The 24,818-nt window shown below is 49.0% G+C and overlaps 1 protein-coding gene across 6 annotated transcripts in view; it reads left to right on the top strand.

Annotated features, from left to right (window-relative positions):
- The window catches only part of BCAP31 (B cell receptor associated protein 31), a 46,391-nt gene that overhangs the window by 14,110 nt on the left and 7,463 nt on the right, over positions 1-24,818 (top strand). For all 6 annotated transcript variants that reach the window (XM_084836041.1, XM_084836043.1, XM_084836040.1 and 3 more), the window contains 3 exons: positions 890-1,037; positions 8,743-8,878; positions 20,191-20,317. In XM_084836041.1, the coding sequence (XP_084692167.1) occupies positions 890-1,037; positions 8,743-8,878; positions 20,191-20,317 (411 nt within the window). The remainder of the gene's footprint in view (positions 1-889; positions 1,038-8,742; positions 8,879-20,190; positions 20,318-24,818) is intronic.

Below are 24,818 nucleotides of genomic sequence, written 5' to 3'. Positions count from 1 at the left end.
TGTTGATGTGCTTGCAAGGCCACCTGAATGTTCCAAAGGCAAGAGGGCCTTCATGGTGTCTGGAAAACATGGGCTAGCCTCTCTGCCCCTCTTCTAGCCCTTAGCTCTTTAGAGGGGAATTTGTTTGGTCACCTATGGCGGGTAAAGTTGCCTACAGGCAAGAGCCTGGTAGCCAACCTTGGTGACTTTTATTTTTATGTTTGGTTTCTATCCTGCCTTTCTGCAAAAAAATGCCCCTTACGGCAGCTAACAATAAAATGCAGATTACAAACAAACTCTTAATTAAAACATAACATAAATTAATTAAAAACACAGGAATAAGAGGACAAAGTTACCTGTCTTGTAGGAAAATTCATTGGTTCTAAAAGGGGTTCCACAGTACTGGTTTGTCTCAAGCCACAACACCTAAAGTGTTTAGCAATCATGTAAATTCATTACTTGCTGCAATTCAGGCAAAGGGTTAGGAACAGAAAGCTGTATTACTTGCAACAATGGCAGCTGGATTGCTTCATTCTTCACATCCAGTTCTTTGCCAGCAAGACACAGGAGTGATTACTTTGGGGGTGCTGGGGGCTTGAAGAGCACAGACTCTTGCTGCTCTGTTATACTGGTTAAGGCTTTTGGGGTCCTTCATTCCTGGGAAACTGCCTGAAACATAGTTTGATTATGCTGGTGATCTGAGCCTTTTGGCATCTCTGAATAACACCATGGGCATCAACTCACTCTCATTGGTGCTGTTGCAATGGTACGACTTGTTTGGCCCCCTTATTAGACAAATTCGTAGCCATGTGCTGGACTTGGGGACTACATTGGTAGGAACAGTCTAGAGCTTTGGTTCAAGGAGGTTTTGGTTCAAGCAGAGCTGTGATAGTTTCTCAATGACTTGCAGATGCCATTCGCGAGATCCGGAAATACGACGATGTGACCGAGAAAGTGAACCTGCAGAACAACCCTGGGGCTGTGGAGCATTTTCACATGAAGCTCTTCCGAGCCCAACGAAACCTCTACATTGCGGGCTTCTCGTTACTGATGTCCTTGTGAGTATCTGTGTGGGGGATGGATGCTTGGGAACCTTGCCATAGCTCTGGTGGCAGGCACTGGAAATATGCATTGAGGTGTCAGCTTCCAGATAATGTTGCATCAGTTGCAAGCGGCTTGCATCATCCTTAAAGCTAAGCTCTTGCCAATTAGACCAAATAGCCTTCCCCGAATGGTTGACCTCCAGATGTGTTGGATGACAGCTACATCTCCCATCATCCCCAGCCACATGGCCACTGGGGCAGAATGCTTATATTTGGGCCCTTGATGTACTACTTGCAGATGGTTGCAAGGAGTCCTCCAGGGAGCATCTTTGGCCCTCCACCAAGGGAAACCTCTGTGAACTCCTTTGTAGGGAGCATCTTCTAGGCCAGAGCTTGGGAACCCCCAGCCAGGGGGAGAACCCATCTAGCCCGCCAGCTTCCCTGCCTTCTCTCCAATCACTGATTGGACATGAGACAATTTCACTGCCCCCCCCCCCCCGCTGCATTAAGACTTTGAAAAAGCCTCTATTGGTACCAGTGGAGGCTTTTTAAAAGCCCAATTGCAGCGAGATGTGAGTGTGTGAGCAGTCATGTCACAGGGCAACACGCCAGCAGTTGGGTGGCCCTGTCTACTGCAGGCATGTTGCCCCCGACAAGTTTGCACAGAACCAATTTGGCCCTCAGGCCAAAACAGCGTCCCCACCCCTGTTTTAGGCAGGCCCCTGCACCTTCCCTTCAGGCCACCTTGTCTGGTTCTCTCGTGGCTATGTGTTAGCTGCAGAGATGAATTAAGCATGGTGCTCACGGGTAATTTATCTTAATCAAGGCTATATGTACTGTGTGTGCTCAGGCTGACCAGTCCTTTGCTAAGAAAATCAAATTGTATACACTTAATTATGGCATCCCTGTTCGTATTATAAAGCTGCCCTGGGAAAGTTTTACAGGGTTGGGGGTTTAAATAACTAAAATAGTAATAAGAAAGAAGAGCTGAATTCTGCAGACTGTATTTGTTGTGTAGATTGAGCATGTTTGCAAAGTGTTGATAATACAAACCAGGAAGCTGCCTTATGCTGAGTCAGACCATGGGTCCATCTAGCCCAGTACTGTCAACAGTGACTGGCAGCTATGGCTCTCCAGAGTTTCAGGCAGAAGGGGTCTGCCCCGCCCACAGTCCTACCTGGAGGTGTTGGGGATCGAACCACGGACCTTCTGCATGCAAAGCAGGTGCTCTACCACAGAGCTACAGCCTCTCTGTAATCATGGGGAGTGGCGGGACTGTGCAGCACATTGGAGCCCTTCCTCCAATTATTGAAAATCTTATTCAGCCGCCTCTCTCCTCGGATCAAGCCAGGCATTTCCTGTATGCTTTCAAGCAGATCTTTACAACCATAAGGGCAAGAAACTTGTATCTTTTTAGGTGAAGCTGAGATTCTCAAAATAGTGGGAGTCTGCCCCACATACCACTTTCTGTGTGCCTGCAGAAATATGGTAAGTGCACAGCCCTGATACTGTGGAAGTTTACTGCCAGAAATGGCAGTGACAACATAGACAGAGTTGCCCATAATCTTAACTCTAGTTCTGATGTTTATTGTTATGCACATGTTTTGTTCCTCTCTTCATCCTCTCTCCCTTGAACATTCTTTTTTCTAGAAGTGTTGCAATAATGCAGTGATGTAGTAATAATGCAGTGATGCAGTAATAATGCAATAATGTAGTCCTGTTGCGATTTAATTCAGTTCTGAAGGCAAAAGGCCTGATTTAGATGATCGAATGGGCTAGTTCACATAGCACACGTGTCATTTTTTTATGCTGAATGTGTGAACAACTCCATTGGGAAGCTATGTGTATCTGTTTGCTTGATGTGACCCAGCAGGAGTATCCATCCAGATGGGACTTGAAAGCCACTGGCCTGATTGGCATGTAACGACAACCCAGAGTAAAGGTTGAGTATGGTTGGTTGTTGAATTGTGGGTTGATACGTGTGAACCATGTACTATAGTTTACCTTTGGGGTGGTAACCACAAACAACCAGGAAGAAAACCTATGGGTTGTTGTTGTGATGTTCATGGTTAACCCACAGTTAAACCATAGTGTAAGGTTCACATGTAATGACAACCCAGGATTCAACAACAACCCATAATCAACCCATACTCTGGGTTGTCGTTACATGTGAACCAGGTAGGGATGTATGAAAGTCACTTACCTTTTTGCGAATTCTGTTCATGGGGGTAGGGGAGGCGTTCCGTCCCTCCGCCCCAGAATCCTCGACGGCCGGCTGTGCTCCGCAGCGGCTCTGCGGAGCAGCCGGCCAGGCCAGGGCCGTCCGCAGCCGGATTTCCGGCTGCAGAGGGCTCTGGGTAAAAAACAAACAAACACGTACACAAATGGCGGCGGCTATGGCCACCGCCATTTGCGTTCCTTATTTTTTGCCATCTTAGTCTACGTCAATATTTACGTAGACTAAGACGAAGAAAAGAAAGGGGGACGCAAATAGCATAGTGGGCGCTATTTGCGTTCCCCTTTCTTTTCTTTGTCTTAGTCTACGTAAATATTGACATAGGCTAAGACAGCGAAAAATAAGGAACGCAAATGGCGGAGGTCTTAGCAGCTGCCATTTGCGTACGTGTTTTTTTTTTAAACCCAGACGTGATAGGCTATGTAAGTCTTTACGTAGCCTATCACGTCTATGGAGGGAAAAAAGAAAAAGACCAGACTGCAAATGGCGGCGGCGGCAGCCAGTCGAAAGACCAGCCGCTGCTGGAGCCGCCGCCATCCGGAACATCCGCCCCAGGTAAGTCTAGTCCTGGGGGGGATCCGCGGGGGGGTGGCAGGCCGTTCCGCGATGGATTTTGGGGGGCCGAATGCACTGGCATTCGGTCTCACTGAGATCTGTCGCGGAATTCTCTGACATCCCTAGAACCAGGTCACTGTGTTGGAGGTGAATTTGGGTGGCATAAAAGTTAAGATTGGTGGCAGTGCATTTGTACGTATAGGTCAACAAGTCATAAGCACTGTTTTTTCACTTGAGTAAAGGGACGGGCAAGGCTGTACACCAGGGGTGCAGAAGTGGAATGGGGTGGGAGCATATTGTCCCCTAGCAGGCTCTCTGCAGACTCGATGATGTCAGTGTCCCCCGCCCATTTTTCCTTTTTCTGTGCTGAGAGGGGCATGGAGTTCCATGCCTCTCTCAGCATAGAGAAAGGAACTCAGATGGTGCTTGGAGGAGCAGCCACTCTTCCCAGCGCCGCCCGAGTTCCCTGCAACCCACATTCCCGCTATTGCCTCTAATCAGAAAGTACAGTGGAGATTCCTCCGTGGGCCAGATTAGGCCTGCGGGGTGCAGGTTCCTCATCCCTGTGATACGCCCAGCCCACCTGAAATCCATCCCAGCCCATTTGTACCCCTCTATTGGATCCAAACGTTCAGAGGTTACTAGACCCCAGCCCACCTTGCAAATGGGGCTGAGTTTCTAGCCCTCTCAAAGATCACGCCACAATGTAGAGACTGACCTTCAAGGCAGGGCTCTTGTTTGCAACCACAGATGAACTTAGCTCCCTTTCTGGACCTGGGCAGCAGCAACTTGGAGGAGGGAGAGGTAGCAGTGGCAGACTGCTGAAAATGTGACTGTTCTGTAGCTGTACATGCAGCACGCTGCTCCCTCTTGCCTCCAAGGGGACCAGATGGTAACCCCCTCATGGCGTCTGGCCACCTGTTGTCAATCTGTGCTGTTTTCTGTCAGCCGCTGCTCCTAACTGCAACACTTGGAATGAGATGGTGGCGGAGGCTGAACTGGGCAGCTGTGCCGCTGCTGGCCACAAGGGGGCAGCGCAGCAGCAGCATTTCCTTGCTGCTTCCTGAAAGGCAGGTTGCTCCCCAAATTCACTGGGTGCAAGGACCGCAGCGGAGCTCCCAAGGCACCAGACCTGGCATCAGCCTCTTCAGAGCCAGGCCTGAGCAGTAGAGTGGATAAAGCTTCTGCGCATGTGCAGAATGATTTATCTTGACTGACTGGGGAGCAGGTGAGAAATTCATTGGGTTCACGTTTTTGTGTGAGACCACCCCATTTGCACCCTCCGGATGCAGTTTTGTGGCCGGAGAGCTGTATGTTTCCGGGTTTGTGTTGTGTTTCACAAAACAAAACAAATCGTTTGGGGAAAATGTGCGTGGAAAACTCTGGACATGTGAAAAATGCTCCAAAACAAATGCTCCAAAACAAGTGTACAAAAAAGTGTACATCTGAAAAAGCGTGCACAAAAATACATAAGAATTTCAGGGGGGCGGGCAGGCGGGGGAAAAGCTTGCCATCTGAGATGGGAACCAGGATGGAGCAAGCGTAGCGGTGGGAAAATAAGAACCTGAACCAGACCAGGCCTGATGGATTTTCCCACCTGTAACCAGGACAACTGTTGCAGGTGTGGGAATTGTAGTAAGGCAGTATTCCCCAACCTGGTGCCCTCCAGATGTGTTGGACTACAGCTCCCAGCATCCTGGGAGCGGTAGTCCAACACGTCTGGAGGGCACCAGGTTGGGGAAAACTGTTGTAAGGGTGGCTCAGATCAGAAGGATGAGTCTTCCACGCAGCGGGGGCCCTGGCTGCCCTCTCTTTGTAGAAACCTGTACTTGACAGAAAGAAACCTTGTATGAGTGAGATTTCAAATGCTAAAGTGTTCCCCCCGCCCCAGCCCTCCAACAGGCGATCGTGTTTGGCATTCATTTTGCCGTCTTCTGCCGATGGTGGCAGCTGTTCCCCGCCCAGCTGAACCTGGGAATTGTGCCCTTCCTGGCTCTGGAAGCCGACTGCAGATCCCAATGTCCACTCTGATGGTTGCCTGCCCAGCTCTCGGTTTTAAGGAACAGCTGCTTTTGGCTGGCTGAGGCAGCTGGCGCAGGGAGCGAACAGTGGCTTTGGGCTGTGAATCTTCAGGCTGTAAATCTTTGGGCTGTAAATCTGCACCATCTGTGGGTGCAGTGCTGCCTACAAAGGGGATCTGTTGGACTGTGCAGCTGGAGTGGTGAAGGGGAGGTGAGTGGTGGCTTCCCTGTCTGAGCAGAGGGGCGGGATGTTCTGACCTCAGTCCAGCTCCCGGACTCGAGGCTGCGGCTTCTCTGCTCTTTATCTCTGCAAGGATGGATGTTGGGCCTCCCCGGAATGGCTACAAAGGGAGCTGAGGCGTCCTTGGCTAAATCTCACCCCCATCTGTGGCAGTTCAGCCAGGGTGGCTTTGCCCTTCCCCTGTTCTTCGTCATGCTGACTCACAAGATGGTTATCAGGAAGGAAGAGCCTGCCATTTTCTCCCTTTGGATTGATAGAAGCTTCTCTAAAAACCAAGGGGAGGCTTTTTCTAGAGGATAACTAATAATCACCCTGCCTTGGATTCAGGTTTTGGGGGGTGGGGGGCAGGGGGTGAGCTTTAGCTGTCCCTAGAAGTAGCCAAAACAACTGAATGCTCCCGCCTCATGTCTGCTTCATCACCATGTCATGTGAACCGAGGAATTTGTGCCAGGTGCCATCTCCCCCTTCTGCTGTTGTCCCTTTGCCCTGGCCAGCGCTTTGGCCATTGGCTACTAAGCAGGGCAAGATGGTGGGCATCTGGTGGTGGGCAGAAGCCAGTGTAGCACTGCTGATGTTGGGCTGAGACTGCTCTTGCTCGTCCCCTGCTGCTGCCTTGTCACAGTCTATCCTGTTCTGGTCACTCTTACGTGTGGCTGCTTCCCGCAGGGAATCTTGCGGGCGGTGGGGCAGCAGGTTGCATCAGTCTTGCTATGTGGCAGGAACTTGCGTGTCGATGGGAGGGTGGAGGTTTGGGTCTCTGCATGTGCAGGAGTCTCTCTCCTGCAGCTGCTCCCTTAGAAATGGGGGTGGCGGATGGAGGCGGCCAGTCTCAGCAGTGCTGACATGTGGGCAGTGGCTTCTCTCCAGGGCATTGTTGATCGTACCCTTCAGTGGTAGCAAGCCGAGAAGCAGTGGGTGTAAGTCTCAGAAGATCCGTCTCTCCTTGTGCTTGGACCTCTGACAGCAGTTGGTCTAGCAGCTGGGGCAGTGAAGCTGCCTAACGCTTTTGGACTTGGCTCTGAGGTTTCTCAGGAAGAAGCTGAGCAGGGATCTAGGAGGGGAGGCCCAGTCAGCAACTCACTTCTGAACAGGGGCGGTTTTTTGATCTAAACAAAGACGGGAAGGCTGGCAGTGCTGGCTCCAATGGAACCTTCCTGGATTGGCTCAGCAAAGGGCTCCTGCTCCCTCCTTTCTGACGCCAACATGAGCGGAGGCCTTGGCCAAGCCCTCCCCGCATCATTGCGCTTCTGCTCACTCTTATCTGCCCTGGCCTGGGCATCGTGGGGAAGTCTTGCTCAGTGGGAATTAAGAAGAGCCTTTTGCTGTGGCTCTTTATGATCTGGGCTGTGCAGCCCCTGCAAGGGCCAAGCTTCTCTGGGAGCTGGTTGATTAGGATGGGTGAGGGCGTGCCTCCAGAATTTAGGGGAGGGGGCCGCAGATCACCCTCTGAATGCAAAAGGGTTGGGTTCAGTCCCTGGCAACTCCAGGGAGGGCTGGGAAAGCTCTTGTCTGAACCCTGGAGAGCAGCAGCCTGTCAGCATAGGCCAGCCTTCCCCAAATGGACTCCCATCATCCTCAGCAAGCATGGCCATCTGGAGGGTGCCCATTTGGGGAAGGCTGATGTAGGAAATACTGAGCTCGATGGACAAACGGTCTGATTTGGTCCAAGGCAGCTTCCTGGAGCAAAAGTTATCCTGTTCTCATATTGGGAACTGGGGGTGAAGAGAGCCCACTTGCCTTGCCCCAGGCGAACCGGCAAGCCTGTGGAGCTGGGATTTGAATCCAGCCCTCCTTCCATCAGACCAAAATATAAGGGACTAACCAACTTAGTTCCAAGTAAGAGGCGAGCTTTTTCCCCCCCCTTCAGGAATGGTTCAGAGCATGCTTCCACACACTCCAAGCATCTGCTGAGAACTTTCATTTTTGGTTGGAGTTAATCTCTAAACTCAATCGACACCCCTATAAATTGAGCTAAAGAGGACTTTCCTATAGAAACGAAGAACCAGTCTGATCATTTTTCAAATATGAGTATTGACACTCGACCTACCAAATATAGGCCTTTCATTTTCACCTGATGGAGATAAACCATTCTGGTCCTTCCACTGACTGTCAAACCTTGCTGCGACCTACCTGTCATGGGCATTTGATTTTTAGATGAAATTATCCAGTGTGCATCTGCCTGCATTGCCATACCTAAGCTGCCACCCTGTAACACCACTTGACTGGTAAGTGGTAAGGCCCACTTGACTCAGTAGAACTTACTTCTGAGTAGATAGGTTTAGGATTGTGCTGTTAACTTCAAATTGTCATGGTGCAAGTCATAAGGAAGGCCTTGTATGAGAATATTTTAAAGGCATTCCCTTTACAGATTAAAAAAGGAAAACATGCAAACGACACACAGTGAGACAAAGATGCAAAGTCTGCTTATAAGAATGAAACAGTGTGAATAATATTTGTTTATTTGTAAATTAAATTGGTTTAGTGGTCAGATTTGCACCATTGTTCAGGAAATATCTGAAAAAGTTTCAGTAGCAAATTCTATTTAAATCAGTCATCTAAATCAACCTTTTTTCTTGATTTAAATTAATTATTTAAATTGCCTTGATTTCAATAAGTCCACCCAGAGTTTGAGAGCCCCTGTTTTAACCAGCTTCTCTGTCCTTGCAGCCTGTTGAGACGCCTAATCACCCTAATCTCCCAGCATGCCACCACCTTGGCCTCTAATGAAGCCTTCAAGAAACAGGCAGAAGGAGCAAGTGATGCCGCCAAGAAATACATGGAGGAGAACGACAAGCTGAAGAAGGTACAGTGCTGAGAAATTGAGGGCTTGGACCAGAGGGAGGAGAGGAGGGCTCTTGGGAAGTTGTTGATGATTTGAGAGTCATCAAGGGTTTCTAGGGTCTCTCTTACCCCTGAGCCAAAGACGTCTTAACATCTTAAACAAGCTTGCTGATGACACAGTGGATAACGGTTCCCTGTAAATGGGGATTAACAGCAAACCCCTCCTATATAGGTAATATAAGCACAGGGCATATCTAAAAACATACTTTATGATAAATGGGAGTTGTTTTTCTTCCACCTGAACTGTACTCAGGCTCTCGGCAAACTGGGATCTGTTGATTCTTTGTCATGCCCATAACCTGGTGCCATCTCAGTCTCTCTGCATGTCTGCTTCTGCCGTACGTTTTAAACCTGAAATGTGACCTGTTAGGCTGAGGCGTGCCTGCTGAAGCAGTGTTGTATAAGGCTGGGTTTCAGTTAAGTTCTGTACCAGGGGTGGGGCACCTGCAGGCCTCTGGAAGTTTGGGCTGCAACTCCCATCATTCCCGACCATTGGCCATACTGGCTGGGCCTGATGGAAGCTGGAGTCAACAACTTCTGGAGGTCCAGAGGTTTTCCCACCCCTGTTCTGTTCCTTCCTGGCTACAGAAAAAAATGATGAAAAAATGACTGCAAGGTCTGCTCTTAACAAATTTGTGAGGCCGGCCAAGCTGGAATGTAATTGTGTGGTGTTGTACTCTGTGCCAAAACACCTTGCACAAGCACAGTCCAGCTTCTGTACTTGCACGATTCCTTGTCAAACTTCCTTTAGATACTGGAATCCAGTACCAGGGGGGAGGGAAGGACATGGCAACTTGGCAATATGTAAACATAATGGGAAAAGGGAAATGAATTACAGCAACTATAGGGGAAGATACAGTAGAGGAAGCCCTGACAAACATTCTCTCTAACTAATTTCATGACGTGCCAGCAGTGTATATCTGGACAACCCATATCAAGAGGACTAGAAACAGGAGCTTTTTAATTTAGATTTTAATTTAGATTTTATCAAGTTCTTCATTAAACAATACAGATGGAAGAGGGGGAAGAGTTCCTGAGTTAATAGTAATAGAAAATGAGGGAATGTCCACTTCCTTTAATTGGGAATCTTTCTGAAGTAAAAGAAATTAAGCATTCAAGTTCATGTATGCAGTCCAAATGTCCACATAGGTGTCTGGGAGTTGTTGTCTATGACAGGCTGCTCGCTCCAGTGTGGAGAGGCTGGGGAGAGGGATCCTTGGCCCGCTGGTGGAGGAAACTTATCTTTCCATTGCCAGAGAACCACTCTTTTAAGGCGCTTTTATAAAAGCTGCCAATGCATGCTGAGTTTCTTGGCAAGCCAGTTTCAGCACCACATTCTTGTGCCTGTGCTACAAACCTGCAGATGGTCCGTGAGTGTGGCATTTTGTGCATTTGGATCTCAAGGCAGGAATCCAGAGAGCTGCTTGAGGTGAGCCCGAGGGCTTGCAGGCACACCTCTCTCAGTGGCATTTTTTACTTTATTGGCAGATCTCTGCTGTCCTATGAGCCACTTTGGGGCTCCCCTTGGTTTCAAAAGTGGCTTGCAACACACTGGACGGGAGGTCCGCTGCTGTTGTGGAAACACAGATGCAAAGGCCCCTGTGGACAGTAACTGGCGCAGTTCTGTGCATCTTGCACCAAGAGTCCAGATGCCTGATTTATGGGTGCGCTTATTAGTTTGCGTTGTAAAGGCTAAGAGCTTCTGTCACTCTATACGCCAGGTCCCCTTTTACAACTGTAACCTTACCAATGGGTTAATCACCCACCGAGGCCTTGTTTTCTTCCAGGAATACTCTGTGGGTGATCTAACCCTCCTAGAGTGCTGTACTAGCAAATGTCAAACATGCAGAGCAGCTGGCGTTCCAACCTCTCCTCCTGTTAGTCTGACGTTGCCGAGAGACTCTGTGGCACTTAAATATGGGGGATGCCCCAAGATGGCTCGAGGCGGTGTTCTCCCCAATGTCTCATGGCTGAGGCACATTTTTTCTGAATTAACATCCATGCTGCTTGCCCATGGAATGTAGGAAGCTGGCCAGACCATGTCCATTTATCCCACAGGTGTTGAACCTCAGGCCCATGGGCCAAATCTGGCCCTCCCGAGGTTCTCTGGATGGCCCCACCCATTTCTCCTGGCCCCGTCCACTGTCTCCAACCACTAATCATTTGGTGGTTTCCTGGTGTTTGGACAGGCTTTACCCCTATTCTGAAATGTTGAAAGGCCTCTCCCATCCCCTGAAGGCATGGGATGAGCAGACAGCAATGAAGTCGGGGGGCTGGCTATTGTGGGAAGGCCGCATGTCTCTGTGGAGCAAAGTGTGTGGGCAGTAGAAACTGTTGCTATGGGGAGAGGAGTATTGAAGACCAACACCATCAGATAATATTTCTTAAGTTTTCATCCCACTTACGATAATACCCAAATAGAGATGATCTTTAGTTAACTTCAGCTTGATGCTTCAACTATTTTGCCTTTCAACAGCCTTTTGCCCCTTTTTAAAAAAACTGGGCAAGTGAACTGGTGGCCAAAACGTGTGGTCATCCTTGCTTGTTAGCCACTTGCCCAAGCCTAGAACTAGTTCCTTCTAGGCAAGCAGTTTGCCTGCTGCAGTCCTCTAGCCATTCTTTGACATGAAGAATGTGTAGGGTGGCTTGCAGATTTCTGCACTAAGCGAATAACTGTAGAATCTTTATTGAGATAAGCAGCTCTTGCTTTCTGCTTTTTGCAAACTTCTGAATTTCACAGCATTGTGCAACTTGTAATCTTGAATGTGTTGATGGCAACCGAAGGTCCTCCTGATAAAACAGGACACTGTGTAGTCTGCACTCAAAGAAAATACAAATTGTGTATTGAAGTTACCCATATCCTGCATCAAGAAGTCAAATAGCACCAAACTATAAATCTGCCTGCACTGGGTTATTTTGCATAATGATTCCGCTAAAGGAGTGTGGAAGCCTGTGGCCTGCTCACACCCGATCTTCCCCTGAGGAAGAAGTAATGCCTGAAGAGGTTGTGAAGCCCCGACTACCGGAAGACTTTATGATGGATGTCACCACCTGGCACCTTCTAATGGTTCACTAAGCCTACGGGTAGTTTAATGTTCAAGCAGTCTCTTCAGCCACAAAGCCTTGAAATGTCATAAAATGAAAGCTTGTGTAACCCCATTTTCCCTGCCAGCAACCCTGTGGGGTGGTGGAAACCCTGGGACCTGGGTTCCTACAGTAGTGGGTGAGGGAGAAAGATGCTGACTCCAAGTTAGCGTGTGGTGCCAGCTCACCAGGACCCCTGAAAACAGGGGTGGGGGGATCAGTGAGCAACTTACAAAGCAAGAAATACAATTTATTTAACAAGGAAGGGGAAAGGGATGGGGGGAGAGGAGTCAAATGAATAAGGGTGCAATCCTATGCATGTTTAGACAGAAAAAAAGGCCTACAACTCCCAGCATGTAGGCCTTTTTTCTGTCTAAACATGCATAACATGGTGCCATAAATGATTTAAAGTTTTAAAGTAAGTCTCTAAAATAATAAAATGGAAGGAAGAGGGATTCTAATGGTAAACACAAAGGTAGGTGACTTCTCAAGACCTGTCTCAAGCTGTGTAGTCTAAGACTCAGATGTAGCTGTGGCCAACATCCCCATCTTGGGCAAGGTGCTTGAGCGGGTGGTTGCAGGACAGCTCCAGGCACTGTTGAATTAAACGGATTATCTAGATCCATTTAAATCGGGCTTCAGGCCTGGTTTTGGAACGGAAACTGCCTTGGTCGCCCTGTGGGATGACCTCTGCCGGGAGAGGGACAGGGGGAGTGCGACCCTGTTGATTCTCCTGGACCTCTCAGCGCCTTTCGATACCATCAACCATGGTATCCTTCTGGATAGGTTGTCTGGGGTGGGAGTTGGAGGCGCTGCACTGCAGTGGTTCCGCTCCTACTTGGATGGCCGATTCCAGAAGGTGGTGCTGGGGGATTATCGCTCTGTGCCATGGCAATTGTGCCATGGGGTTCCACAGGGCTCTATTGTATCCCCCATGCTGCTTAACATCTACATGAAACCACTGGGTGAGGTTATCTGGAGGTGTGGGCTGAGGTGCCATCAGTATGCGGATGACACCCAGCTCTACCTCTTTCTCATCAAACCCAGGTGAGGCAGTGGCTGTTCTGAATCCGGGCCTGGGCACGGTAATGGACTGGATGAGGGCCAATAAACTGAAACTCAATCCAGTCAAGATGGAGGTACTGTTAGTGGGTGGTTGGTCTGCCCGGCTAGGTGATATTCAACCTGTTCTGGAGGGGTTGCACTCCCCCTAAAGGATCACATTCGTAGTTTGGGGGCGCTCTTGGATCCGGAACTGTCACTTGAGGCACAGGTGAACTTGGTGGCACGGAGCACTTTTTATCAGCTTAGGCTGGTATACCAACTATGCCCTTATCTGGACAGAGATAGCCTAGGTACAGTTATCCATGCTCTGATAACCTCTCGTTTGGATTACTGCAATGCGTTATATGTGGGGCTGCCTTTGAAAATGGTCTGGAAACTTCAGCTGGTCCAAAATAGGGCAGCAAGATTGTTAACAGGGACTGGCCAGCGAGCTCATATTACGCCAGTACTTTTCCAGCTGCACTGGCTGCCAGTCCATTTCTGGGCCCAATTCAAAGTGCTGGTATTAACATTTAAAGTCCTGAACGGCTTGGGGCCAGGTTACCTGAAGGATCGCCTCCTCCCATATGTGCCTTGCTGGACCTTAAGATCATCCTCAGCGGCCCTTCTCTGTGAGCCCTTGCCAAAGGAAGTGAGGTGGGTGGCTACTAGGAGGAGGGCTTTTTCTGGTGTGGCACCCCGGCTGTGGAATGAGCTCCCTAGTGAGGTTCACCTGGCACCTACATTGTATTCCTTTTGGCACCAGGTGAAGACCTTTTTATTTTCCCAGGCATTTTAGCATTTGAGCTTTCTAGATTTTTAGCTTTGTTGTTTTAAATCTGTTATTTTAAATTCCTGCACTGCTGCTAGGTTTTATTGTGCTTGTATTGTTATATTGTGGTTTTAATGTTCTATATATTTTAAATTGTTTTATTGTGTGCCGTTTGGTTTTAATTTTTGTGAACCACCCAGAGAGCTTCGGCTGTTGGGCGGTATAGAAATGAAATGAAATAAATACATAGCTGTACCAGGTTTCAGTTACTGGCAGTTGGCAGTAATAATAATAATAACAACAACGGTTGTTGTTGTTGTTGTTGTTGTTATTCTAGGGTGCCTTTCAGGCAGATGCCCTCCCGAGGTGCTGCTAAGTAGTAACTGGTTGAAAGGCGGGCAGTGCCGGCGGCTGCTCTCTTTCCTGGTCAGCACCTTTCTTTTCTGTCTTGTCTCTTTACAGTTCCTTCAGAACCTTCCTTTACCGTCTCGGCCTCCTTTTCTCTCCTCACAGTCCCCCCAGCACCTCTTCCTGCCCCCCGCCCACAGTCCCATCAGGGTCAAAAGGGTTGAATTTGAGATATTCCACCAGAGGGCTGCAGCACACAGGGTTACACTGAGATTCTCAGAATTCAGAACGAGACACCCAATTCTTTCTTCACATGGACAGTACATCTGTGAAATGCATGGGCTCTGCCAATAAATGACATTGTCCTTCCCAAGTGTGTTTGGTTTTTCTGAGAAACTGCTGCAGCTGTAGCCTCTAATGCAGAATCCAGCCGTTTCCCCAGAATCCTGGCAGGCTAGGTTTCTTTCTTTTTATTAGCAAGTCTCTCTTTCAGTTTCCAGAAGGAACTGCCCACATGTCAGGCTAAGGGTTTGACATCCGAGGTCTGAGCACCACTTCTGCCTTTTATTTTTTTTATTTTATTCTATTTATGTGCTTCTCCCTCCAGTTTTTTCAAAGGTACCAGTCCTGCTTGCTTTCTTCTTTCAGTAAAACAGAACAAAACACACCCACTTGAGCATAGAAATTCCTAAAATAATTTTTTAAAAACCCAACAGAATGAAACTTGCAAAGTGCATAATTCCCACTGACAGAATAGGGGGTGTTTATGGTGACGGTGGGGAGACTTCAGGCTTGCCTGTACTCAGAAGGCTGCCAGTATGTTTTAAAACCCTGTGTGGCTCAGCCTCAAGGGGGCAGCCGAGAGCCACCACTCTGTTTGCTGCAAGAGGGCATGGTCTCAAAACACTGCAAGAATTTTTATGGAGCCAAGTGAATTAAAAGAGCGTATTAGCAGAGATGGCCTTGACCATCTGAACGGCAGAGGTGGTTGAACATAATCTCTGATAGCTCTCCAGATTGTAGCCATAAACATGATGCCTAGATAAAAATGCAAGAATTCTTCACGGGTGGTGATTATTGCTTGATTTCTGACAGTGCCTCGGTTCCTTGTAGGGGTTCTCGGAGAGTTCTTCCCTTTCAGGCATCTCTCTCCTTCCCTTTCCCTGGAGCACGGCAGATGGGTACAGCTAGAGATGAGAAGAGGAGGAGGTGGAATGGCTTTTCAACACACACCCCCAAGGAAAAGTCCCCTTTCTGTGAGGCTTTCTGGGTGGGTCTGGCATCGCAGGATTGAAATACAGCATTCCAGGCTGGCAAGGAAGTCAATCTCCTTGCTCTCTTCTCCCCACTCTTGTTTCCCCACCCCTGCCTGTGCAGATAGGAGAGTCCCAGGGTCACTGGCCTACAGTAGCTTCCCATGAATTGTGTGGCTGGGGTCACTTGGAGTAATTTGGACCAGTCTCCTCTGTAGGCACCTTCTTTGTTTCACTCTTGTCCCTGTGCCTGTAGTAAACTCCTCCACAATCCAGACCATGTTTCATGGGTAGGATGGGGGTGGCTGATGGGCTGAGGATTCTTCCTTGGGCAAGAGCCCTCTGCCCTCATGTCATTCTGGTTTCTTCCTGCCCCATGACTCTTTGCTCACTGTGGCTGAAGCTGCCTTCTGCTTAATGCCAGGGTGGCGACAGGAAGGGGTGGGCCTGGATTTCTCCAGTAGGCATTGTGTGGGTGGTGAACGTTAGTGACTCGGGGCCCTTTGCACAAGCTGGGTTGCCTGTTCTTGTTCTATGCCTGTGCTGTGGGGGTGAATGTGGAGCTGAGGCAGCACAACAAACCCTGTGACTCAAGCTCTAGGCCTTGCCGCTGGGTCCTGAGGTCATGGCCTTGTCAGTTATGGCTTAAAGCTCAACTTCCTATTCACTTTGGCAGTTTCTCTTTTACAAGGCCATCTCATCATTGTGCATTCTGGGAAGCCCTTTTTCCGTGAAAGACTGGATTTCGTTTTATGTTCTCTGATCCCTCGAAGACTAGGTGTGTGTTCTGAAGCAGCCTTCCCCCACTCTGGCACCGTCCAGATCTGTTGTACTACCCCCATAATCCCCAGCCAAGACGCTAGGGATTATGGGAGCTGTAGTCCAACATATCTGAGGGGCGCCAGGTTGGGAAGGCTGTTCTGAAGCATTTGTATATGTAGTAGCTTGTTTCTGTGATGATTCTGACTCTTGAACCCGTTTCTGTCGGGGGGGGCTCATTTGTTTGTTCAGTGAGAGCCTGCCTAGAGGATGTTGTGTATGTTACCTTCTGAATGCTGGCCCTGTTGAGGCATTGCTTAATGCCTCGGGAGGGGTGTGTAAAGAGGGGCGAGAGGTGCCAAAGCAGAGGCTTGCCTGAAAATGATGCCTCTGGGTTCTTGAGGCTGGTTTAATTGGTGGGATCTGTGTACTTTAAAAACACTGGGAACTAGTAGGGCTCCCGCAAATTGCTCCTGTTTGAATAATGCAGGCTTATGAATAGTCACTGGTGTGTGGCGGGTAAATTGCATCTAGGTAGCCAGGCAGGAAAGTTAACAAAAGGTGGTGTGTGTGTTTTGGGGTCACACATTTCTTGGGTATGTGTTGATAGGCAGGCTACTGAAAGGTCTTTGAGGTCCAGTAACTTTTATGGACGGGCTTGGAGAGCTGGAATAATGCCTTTTGGCTGATGCCAAGCAAATAACAAAATAAAGTTAAACAACTTCAACTTTGTTCAATTTAACTGACCGAGAAGCTGCTTCACCCAGTACATAGCCAAACTAGAATTTGCTATCACAAGATGGTGTGATGGCCGTCAACTTGGATGGCTTTAAGGGGGTATTAGACAACTTCATGGAAGATAAGGCTATCAATGGCTACTGGTCATGATGGCTAAATATATTGCCTCCAATACCAGAGGCAGAATGCTAGGGAATATGAGTGTGAGGGTGCTCTTGCACTCGTATCCTGCTTCTGGACTTCCCATGAGCATCTGCTTGGCCACTATACAAACAGAATGCTGGACTAGGCCGGCCGTTGGGCTGATCCAACATGAGTTGTCTTATGTTCTTCACTCATTCCTGCACAACCCAGCCTCCTGTCTGCAACTCCTTATAGGAATGCAGGACATGAGTGAGGATTTTTTAAGGTTACCGTTTGAAAGCAGTTGGAAGAATCCATGCTCATTGCAACATCTGGGGAAAGGTAGTTTTTCATTGCCCTCGGGGTGGTGAGGAGGTGGTGGGAATGGAGCAGTTGTTGCACAACTATAGAATGCATTAGTTCATGGGAGAGGGAAATAAAATTCCCATAAATGGGAGGGCAAAGGACATCAGCATAGTCACTGGGATGATATGCCATAGGCTTGTGTACCTATTAATTAGTCTAATTAATATCCTGCCTTTTTGCCAAAAAAGTGGTGTTCAAAGCGTTTAACAATAAAATACAGATTAAGAAGAAAATCTTCATTGAAACACAACATAAAAACAAATATATTAAGTGCAATAATAAAAGAAATAGGCAGCACCCAGCCAATTAAAACCCCCTTCAGCAACAGACCACTTTATATGCCAAAGGTGTGCCTGAATGAAAATGTCTTTGCCTGCTCCTTATGAATATCTCGTATAACATTTTTTCTATACATAGCATCCCTCATGTTGGGCTGTCGCTTCTGTGCCTATCATACCAGGCGGCTGCTTATAGAAGATGAACAATGATTGGAAAGCTCCCACCGCTTTCCCAATACAGGCTCAGTTCAAGGATAAAAGATTTTACCAAGCTCACCCTTTGCCTCCCCTTGTTCCATCCCAATCTCTGCACTAGCCGCTTCCCTGTTCTGAAAGGTAAACGTCTCTTTCCATCCCCAAGATCCCTCCAGTTTTATACTGGGCTTATCTTGCTCATTCAACACTGCATAGAAGCAATATCCATTTTTTATGTGAAGTCCACAGTTGGCAACTCCAGGAGTAGGTGGGTGGGCATGCCTACTGGTTAGGGGGAGAGATGGATTATGGAGTAATTACCTTTAGCGTTTTGTTGCTGAAAGTGGAGTGGGATTTTTCTAAATGAGAAACGTTGGAAGAGCAGCAAGGTTGTTCCAGGTTGTGGCTTGGCTTATTGTATGATTGTATGCAGGGAAAAGGTATGTGTGAAGGAGGTGGCCAGGGCTTTAGAACAGCCTTCCCCAACCTGGTGCCCTGCAGATGTTTTGGACTTCAACTCCCATCAACCCCAGCCAGCATAGTCCATAGTCAGGAGGGCTGGGAGATGTTGTCCAAAATGAGAGCTTCTGCTATTGGGCAGTACAGGAATGTAATAAATGAATACATAAAATAACATGTTAGGAGGAGGGCACCAAATTGGGGAAGTACTGGTTTATCTGATGAGTCTCTAGGACAGGGGAGAACTTGTGTTACATAAAAACAGATCTGTCCCAAGTCCTCTTATAGCAAGTCCCCAGTTTAAATCTTGCCTCCTCCATAAGCGGCTTCCCTGCTTTTGGCCAAGCTTCTCTCTTGGCCTTGGCACATCCCTTATGTGAATTATCTGCGCCCGTGAACTTTGGATGGCCTCCGTAGTCCTTGACCTTGTGTTGCACCTCCGAAACCCCCAGTCAAAGTCCCCTGCTCCAAGCGTGGAGTGGGGAGAGCAGGGGCAAGCCTCGTCCCTGTGCTCGTGCCTCTCTTCAGAAGCCTAGCACAGCTCTGGGACCATCTTTGCCTCCTTTCCAGCTTGGAGGTTGACAGAGAAGCCAGGGGCATGTCATGCCCACCAGCAGGTGGCGGCATCTTTGCCGTGGCAAGCGTGACGAGAGTCACGTGACCCTGAGGGTCTGTTGACCTAACTTTTCAAGGTAGTAGCGCAAGAGCGTGTACATGAAGTGCTTTGGAAACACACGTGCTTACTTAAACTGAGGTTTGCCAGCAGGCCTCTAAATTGGGACAGCCCCTTAAGGGTGTTGTCCCCCAAGTGACTTGCCATAAAGGTCAGCCATCACTTCCTAAGCCCCTTCATACTGCCTCTAACAGTTTTTGGAGTGGGAGGACCAAAGCCAGTCCCTAGAATCGAGTCATACTCTGACTTAATTTTAACCTTACTTAATTTTTAAAAATCAAAAGAAATCTGCTTATCACTTCCCAGAACTCCTCCCTGGGCCATCTACTGTGGTGGTTTGTTTACCTTCAGACTCTCAGGCTGTCTCCACTGTGTCCAGCGATGGGTTGACAGTGATGTTGGGCACAGCGGATTGGAGGAAAGGGGCAGGACAGAGACCAAGTTGCTATCATGTATAGTGCAGTGGATTGTAAACCATGTGTCAGGTCATCTAGAGCAGGGGTGGGCAACCTGCAGGCCGTGTGTGGCCCACACTGCCCCCCACACTGTGGGGAAATTTTTTTTAGCAAAACAAATGGAGTCCATAGCTCTATAGAGCGCCCAAAAGGTCAAATTCAGCTTGTTTGCAAGCTAAATTTGATGCTTTTAGGGCTCTTTAACAGCTACACAGCCCTAAAAGAGGTCAAATTTAGCTGCAAACAAGCTGAATTGGACCTTTTAGGTTCTCTCTAGTGCTACAGTTGCCATTTTTCTTTTACAAATTACCTTGTTTGAAAATTAATGTTGGGGTCGCCTGCAGGGTGGGAGGTCCTGGGGGGTGAAAATGGCCCCCAGACTTCCTGAAGCTGCCCAGCCTTGATCTAAAGAGACAGGACTCCCCTAGAGTCTGGTTCTTCCCACAAATGCAGGGCTGAGGAGCCCTGACTGTTCCAGAAAAGACAGGGATGCTTCTGATTTTGAGAACTTGATCCCAGAGCAGGGCTGGGGAACATGTGACCTTCCAGATGTTGCTGGTCTGCAGTTCCCACCATCCCTCACCCTTGGCTATGCTGGCTGGGGCTGCTGGGAGTTGCAGTCCAGCAACATCGGGAGGTCCACATGCTCCTCAGAGTCCCATTCCCCATCTTATTCCCCATCTTAGTCACCCATTTGTCCTGTCTTCTCTCTTCTCCCCTCGCTCAGGAGCTGAAGGCGGCAGGAGTGGACGTAGCAGATCTGGACTCCAAAGGGGCCGGGGCTGAGGAAGAGAACAAAGCCCTGCAGGCTGAAGTCAAGGAACTGAAGGATGAATTGGCCTCCGTCAAGAGAGGTGAGGAACTGGTGGAGGAGGCTGGGTGTGCTGTGTCCCATCCATCTGTCCCCCATCCCTTGGAGGGTTAATGCGAAGCATCCCCTTGCCCCAGTCTGCAAAATGGCTCTGATCGTACGGTAGATACCATTTTCCAGCGACCTCAGAGGGGAGAGGAGCAGACAACTTGAGCTCCTTCTCCCCCTCCCCAAATAGTGCACAGCTGGCTCATCAGAGTTGGGAGCTAGTGAAAGGGTGATACAGTCTCTATTTATATCCCTAGCACTGTATGTCCATGTGCTTTCCTCGTGTGCTGTCTCCACATACCCCGTCCCCTCCTCTCTGCTTAAAATAAGTCATTTGGCATCAAGCTTTGGGAATAGATGGACCAGCCCCGAAGCACTTGTTTGTAAACACTTTGGTTTCTCTCCAGTCCTGAGGCAGGCGCTTCTCCGGCCCTGCAAAACCCTCCCTGGCTTTGGAGTGAATCGGCTGGCTTACTGAAGAGGGCCCTGGCAATGAGGCTGCTTCTTGGGGATATTCTCTTCCGGCTGTTCATGGCCCTTCTGATCTTTGAGGGCGTGTGCGTCAGGCAGACTCGAAATGTTTTGAAACTCCTTTCCAACCCAAGTCTTGAAACAGTATTATTCTGTGTTTCTTGGCCTGGAAATGCTGCACAAACTGGTGCAACTTGATTTGCTCATGTTGATCCCAGAGGCCAGTGCCGGCTCCAGGGATCTGAGGGCCCTTCAGCAAGACATCCTCAATGGGCCGCCTCCCTCAGGGAGCCTGCCTTCTCACCAGCTGCTATTGCTGCTGCAGGCACAGAGCAAGGAGGCTGGGGCATCTCCTGCTCCTTCTCACCACCCCCGGTGTTTGGGCCAGAGCAAGAGGCGGGTGAATGAGCAGTTCGCAAGGGTGAGAAGGAGAAGCAGCTCCTGAGGCTCTTGTCATTGGGACCCTGCTTGGGTGTGGAAACTTGGCAAGTGCCCAACAACGCCTGCCCTTGATGCCAGCCCTGCCAGAGGCAGCCCTCCTGTGAGGCGGTCATCTCAGGCAGCAGAGTGGAAGATGCCGATCTGAGCCATGCCGCACAATCAAGAGGGAGCTCTCATGTGTCAGCCCCGTTGAAACAAATGGAAGGTGTGCGAGAGCGTGTGGAAGTGGGAAGTGATGCTGTTTTGGATCTTAGGCTTGGTCAGAGGTGGGCAACCTCTTTTCTGTCGAGGGCAGCATTTCCTCGTTGATTATCTGTTGCAGGTCGGTGGTGGCTGGGGCCAAAGCCAGCAATGGGCAGGAGTAGGCCCCAAAGTCAATGGGTTACCCTTTCTCTCTCCCCTTTTTTCTTTTTCTGCCACCCCTTTCTCTCTCTCTCTCCCCTCCCCCCATTGCAGCTCAGGGGGCTAAGGGACAGATTCCTCTTGCCAGAAGTCTGGACTGATCTCATGCAGAGGGCTTTTGAGATTATTCTGAGGGCCACATAAAATTGACCCTATGACGAAGGGTTACCCCACCCCTGGGCTAGGCCCTGGCTCACCCACCATTACCCTTGCTTCCCCTCCTTTTTGTCTACCCCCACTGTGAAAATTAAGTGGTAAGCTCTTCAAGGACAGGGACCTTTTTGCATAGCTGCATCACACCCACATACATAATTCGTCAGGACACTCCCATGGACTTTGGGCTACCTGTGGATGGATCCATTAAGATGTCTGTAATGGGGAATAATAGAGCACAAGCTTGAACATAAAAGAGATTGGAGGCAAGTGGGATACAAGAGTTTTGCTCCTGAGTTTAGCTGTTTCAGTGTCTGGCAGTGGCCACCTTGTAAATCAGTAGCTTGTCACAAGTAGATCTGGAACCCTTGCTGCCACTAAACACTAAAATACAGGTCTGTTGGGTTGGATGTTTTTATCTTTTTGTGTTTTAATGCATTTGTTTTATTGTTTTAATCAAGTTTTATTTATGATTGTAAGCTGCCTTGAGTGCCATTTTTCTGGGTAGAAAGGTGGGGTACAAATCAAATAAATAAACGAATAAACACGGGTGGTTGGGTGGTGACAATTGTGGGTCTGCTCTCCCATGTGTTGGGTGACCCGTTTGCTTTGACCAGGGGCTGCATCAGGCAGAAATCTTTTCGATTCATTGCAGCAGGCAGGGCAGTTCTAAGCACCAATCCTGACCATCATCACCACCACCACCAGTTCAGGACATTGGGCAGACAGGTGTACCCCTGACCCTTGCGGCAGCCCAGTGGAATACTCTCTCTTCCTCCCCATGTGTGTTTAAAAAAAAATCCTAGGGATCACTGCTGTTCTCAGTTGTGGTGTCAACCAGTCTGAACAGCTTTGCTGGATCTCATTTCCAGAGCCAGCCAGTCAGAGGGGTTGACATCAGCCCTAGAGGAATCCTGCAGCTGAGAAGTCCTGGGAGGCAACAGCCCTCCTGACCTTCTCAATACTGTGTGGGCTTGTGTAACATTTCAATGTGGTCTTCTACTTGCCCCCACCCCCCAACCCCACCAGATCAAATAGCAGAGTGGGCAGACAGGCCTATATTGGATCGCACCTTGGGCAGCACTCTAGAGAGGCACACACACACCGTGGTCAAGATCTCTTCAAGTGTGATATGGTTCTTGCCTTATTTTTGGGACTGGAGGGGTGGAGTGCACTTGGAACAGCTGCTTGTGCATGCCTGGGTAAACGGGTATGTCTCTTCTTCGAGCGTGCCCTTTTTATAGCCATTGTAAGGGGGGGGGATGTATCGTGTCTTCTCTCCAGTGCCTAGCACTCAACTGGTGCTAACTGTTAAGAGGCAGAAAAGCTGCTAAGTTTGGCAGGGCCGTTCCTGTAGATTGGAGGCGTTTGGTTTGTCTGCAAGTGAACAGGCAGTTCTCAGCCTGAGCCTAGATAGCTGAGCTCTTTCCTGGTTGGTAGTTACCTACACCTGCTGCATTTTCCACAAAATTCTCAAAGACAGAGAACTCGCAGAAACACACACTTGCAGGATGATTGATCATAATTCACTCTTGGCACTGCGACGCAGGAGGCTGCGTGGTCGGCATTTTAAACCGTGGCTTGACGGTTAAGGCTCCAAGTGTCCTGTCTTGTCTGTTCTGTTGCCACCCTCCTAAAGGAAAGGTTTAGGATGCTCCCAAAGCAGGCCATCCTCACGGAAAGCTGATGTGGCATTGGTGGCTTGGCAGTCAGGCTACGAGCTTAGGAAGCCCCTGATCCAGTTCTCCTGCTCAGATGACAATGTGTTTTTCCTCCCTCAAGTCCCAGGCAGTGAATGTAAGGCAAAGAGGTGATGGCACTGAATTGGCATTTCTGCCTTGTAGCCAACAAGGGATCAGGGCAGGAGGCTGTGTGTTCCCGGTAGCCGTCTGTGTCTCCCTTCCAGGCCAGTATCTGACAATAACCAGCAATGGGGCTTCGGCTCTTCTGGTAATGCTAATGCTGTCGTGGGAAGCGTGCCAGCTGCTCTTGGACTTGGGGTTCCCTGCTCATGGTCCACCTCCCTTGTAAAATTCAAATGAGTTACTGCTAGAAGATTCTCTAAACATCCCAGGGGTGCCACTGTTAAAAGGGGAAATGTGGAATGTTTGCGGGCTTGGGAACTACTTCTGTCCCCTGCCACACAGTGCAAGATTGCAGACCTGCACACTTGTTGATCCAGAAGCTATTGGATTTTTTTCCTGCCCTCCCTGCAAGGAACTTACATGCAGGATCTCGTTTTATTTTCATACTGCATCTTCAAGCCACCTTGTGACATGCGTTAGGCTGAGAGAGAAGTATTGAGGCCCCTCCTTGAGTCAGATCCAATCCTCTATCCACCACACTGGTTTTCTCTGTTACCCCTTGTTTCCATATTTACAGTCATTACTGTGAATTACTTTCTCCTCGCCCCAGCCCTAAGCATGCACTGAAAGGGGTGCAGGGGGCATCCACGAAACAACCCAACAGTGGTTAACCACAAAGTGATTACAGTAATGATGATCTCCTGTTCCCTTCAGAAACGTGCGTTCTACTTGATTACTTCTGACTTGCACTGAAAAGCCATCTAGATCTTTTGAGTCGTCATTTTAGCTTCAAGCTGCCACTGGGCCAGCCCAAATCCTTCAACAGGAAGGGATACTTCGGGGACAGGTTGCCGGGGCAAAATCACTGTAGCTCTCTGAAGTGATCTCGCCTCTGCACCCCTAGACAAAACTGGGTGGCTCAGGCTGTGAGATCCTTATCGGATCAGAGCTAGTGCCAGTACAGTGACAGCCTGCTTAACTGTTGGGATTAATACATTTCTTAATTTCTTTTCTGCCAAAGCAGCTAAGGCGGTTTACAATGTTTAAATACTGAAACAAACAGACGTTACCAAAAAACACCAGAATATAATCCTCTCAAACCGACTGAACGTCTCTGCAGGGGCTGATGGCACGAGCTCCCCAGCCTGGGCTTCTGCCTTCCCTCAGGGCACGCAGGCCTTAGGTTGCCCCAGGGAAGGTCGAGGAGAGGCTGCCCCAACAGTC

This window comes from Heloderma suspectum, chromosome 2 (assembly GCF_057233095.1).
Source record: "Heloderma suspectum isolate Gila_16-S chromosome 2, 16-S_ref, whole genome shotgun sequence".
NCBI classification, from domain to species: Eukaryota; Metazoa; Chordata; class Lepidosauria; order Squamata; family Helodermatidae; genus Heloderma; species Heloderma suspectum.
The sequence above is the reverse complement of the archived record's forward strand: the minus strand, read 5'-3'. Positions and strand labels throughout refer to the sequence as shown.